This window comes from Mandrillus leucophaeus, unplaced genomic scaffold (assembly GCF_000951045.1).
Source record: "Mandrillus leucophaeus isolate KB7577 unplaced genomic scaffold, Mleu.le_1.0 Scaffold54, whole genome shotgun sequence".
NCBI lineage: Eukaryota > Metazoa > Chordata > Mammalia > Primates > Cercopithecidae > Mandrillus > Mandrillus leucophaeus.
This window is the reverse complement of record NW_012105808.1, coordinates 725,988-727,496: the sequence shown is the minus strand read 5'-3', so window position 1 is coordinate 727,496 and position 1,509 is coordinate 725,988. Positions and strand designations below refer to the sequence as shown.

Here is a 1,509-nt window from a genome sequence, read left to right as displayed (position 1 = left end):
AATCCCAGCACTTTGGGAGGCCGAGGTGGCCGAGGCAGGCAGATCACCTGAGGTCAGGAGTTCGAGACCAGCCTGGCCAACATGGAGAAACCCCGTCTCTACTAAAAATACAAAATTAGCCAGGCATGGTGGTGCACGCGTGTAATCCCAGCTATTCACGAGGCTGAGGCAGGAGAATCACTTGAACCCAGGAGGCGGAGGTTGTGGTGAGCCAAGATTGCGCCATTGCACTCTAGCCTGGGCAACAAGAGTGAACTTCCGTCTCAAAAGAAAAAAAAAAAAAAGAAAAAAATTAGCCGGGCGTGGTGGCAGTCACCTGTAGTCCCAGCTACTCAGGAGGCTGAGGCAGAAGAATGGCATGAACCCGGGAGGCGGAGCTTGCAGTGAGCCTAGATCATGCCACTGCACTCCAGCCTGGGTGACAGAGCAAGACTCCGTCTCAGGAAAAAAAAATTTTTGTAGAGATAGGATAGGTCTTCCTATGTGGCCCAGGCTGATCTCAAACTCCTGGGTTCAAGCAATGCTCCCACCTCAGCCTCCCACAGTGCCAGGATTATAGGCACGCACCACAAGCCCAGCTAATTTTTAAAATTTTTGTAGAGATGGGGTCTTGATAGGTTGTCCAGGCTGATCTCAAACTCCTGGACTCAAGCGATCCTGCTGCCTTGGCCTCCCAAAGCACAGGGCTGCTGCTTGCCATTCACGTCACTTTCTCAGAGACCCCTTCCCCTTCCACCCCCCCACGCTACTGGGATTCACCTCCCTTCCTAATCTGCCTCTTCACTGGGTTCATTTCCTACAGAAAAGCACTTGGTCATTCATTTGTTTAGCGTTGTTCTCCCCGACCAGGCAGGGAGCACCTGTAGGTGTGCACAGCAGGTGCTTAATAAATACTTGAGAGATGAATGAAAAAAGGCAGGGGGAGCGCCTGGTCCCCCAGGGCACAGGAGGCCACAACTTACCCTCCGGGGGGACGCAGGGCCATGTGGGTGCCGTCCCGAAGCAGGACACCACTGCCCCCGTCCGAGAGCTGGTAGCCAAAGCCGTATTTGCTGGAATGATCCACCCATTTGGGGGCCCAGAGGATGAGCCGCTGCTCTCCCAGGGGGTCCTGTGTGGCTAGGCGCAAACAAACGTATGCTGAGCCAAGGGTCGGGGTCAGGCATATAGTAGGCGCTCAATAAATGCGATGGACCGAAACCAGGGGTGAGACCCTTTCCACGGCGGGGACCGGACAGAGGCTTGGGGGCTTCAGTGGTGGATTCTAGGAGACCAGATATCAACAGAAGCCATGGAACCGTAACGAATTCCTGGCTTGCAGAGGGAGACTGTGGGCACCCCTGGGAATGAGCAATTCTCAAATGCTTGCGATGCTCTGAAAATACTACATATTTCTGTGTGTGTGTGTGTGTGTGTTTGTTTTGTTTTGTTTTTTTGAGACGGAGTCTTGCTCTGTTGCCAGGCTGGAGTGTAATGGTGCGATCTCAGCTCACTGCAACCTCCGCCTCC

The 1,509-nt window shown here is 53.7% G+C and overlaps 1 protein-coding gene across 1 annotated transcript in view; it reads right to left on the bottom strand.

The window, feature by feature from the left end:
• The window catches only part of PLK5 (polo-like kinase 5), a 21,783-nt gene that overhangs the window by 5,987 nt on the left and 14,287 nt on the right, over positions 1–1,509 (bottom strand). The window contains 2 exon segments of the mRNA XM_011997470.1: positions 963–1,013; positions 1,016–1,140. Of these exon segments, the coding sequence (XP_011852860.1) occupies positions 963–1,013; positions 1,016–1,140 (176 nt within the window).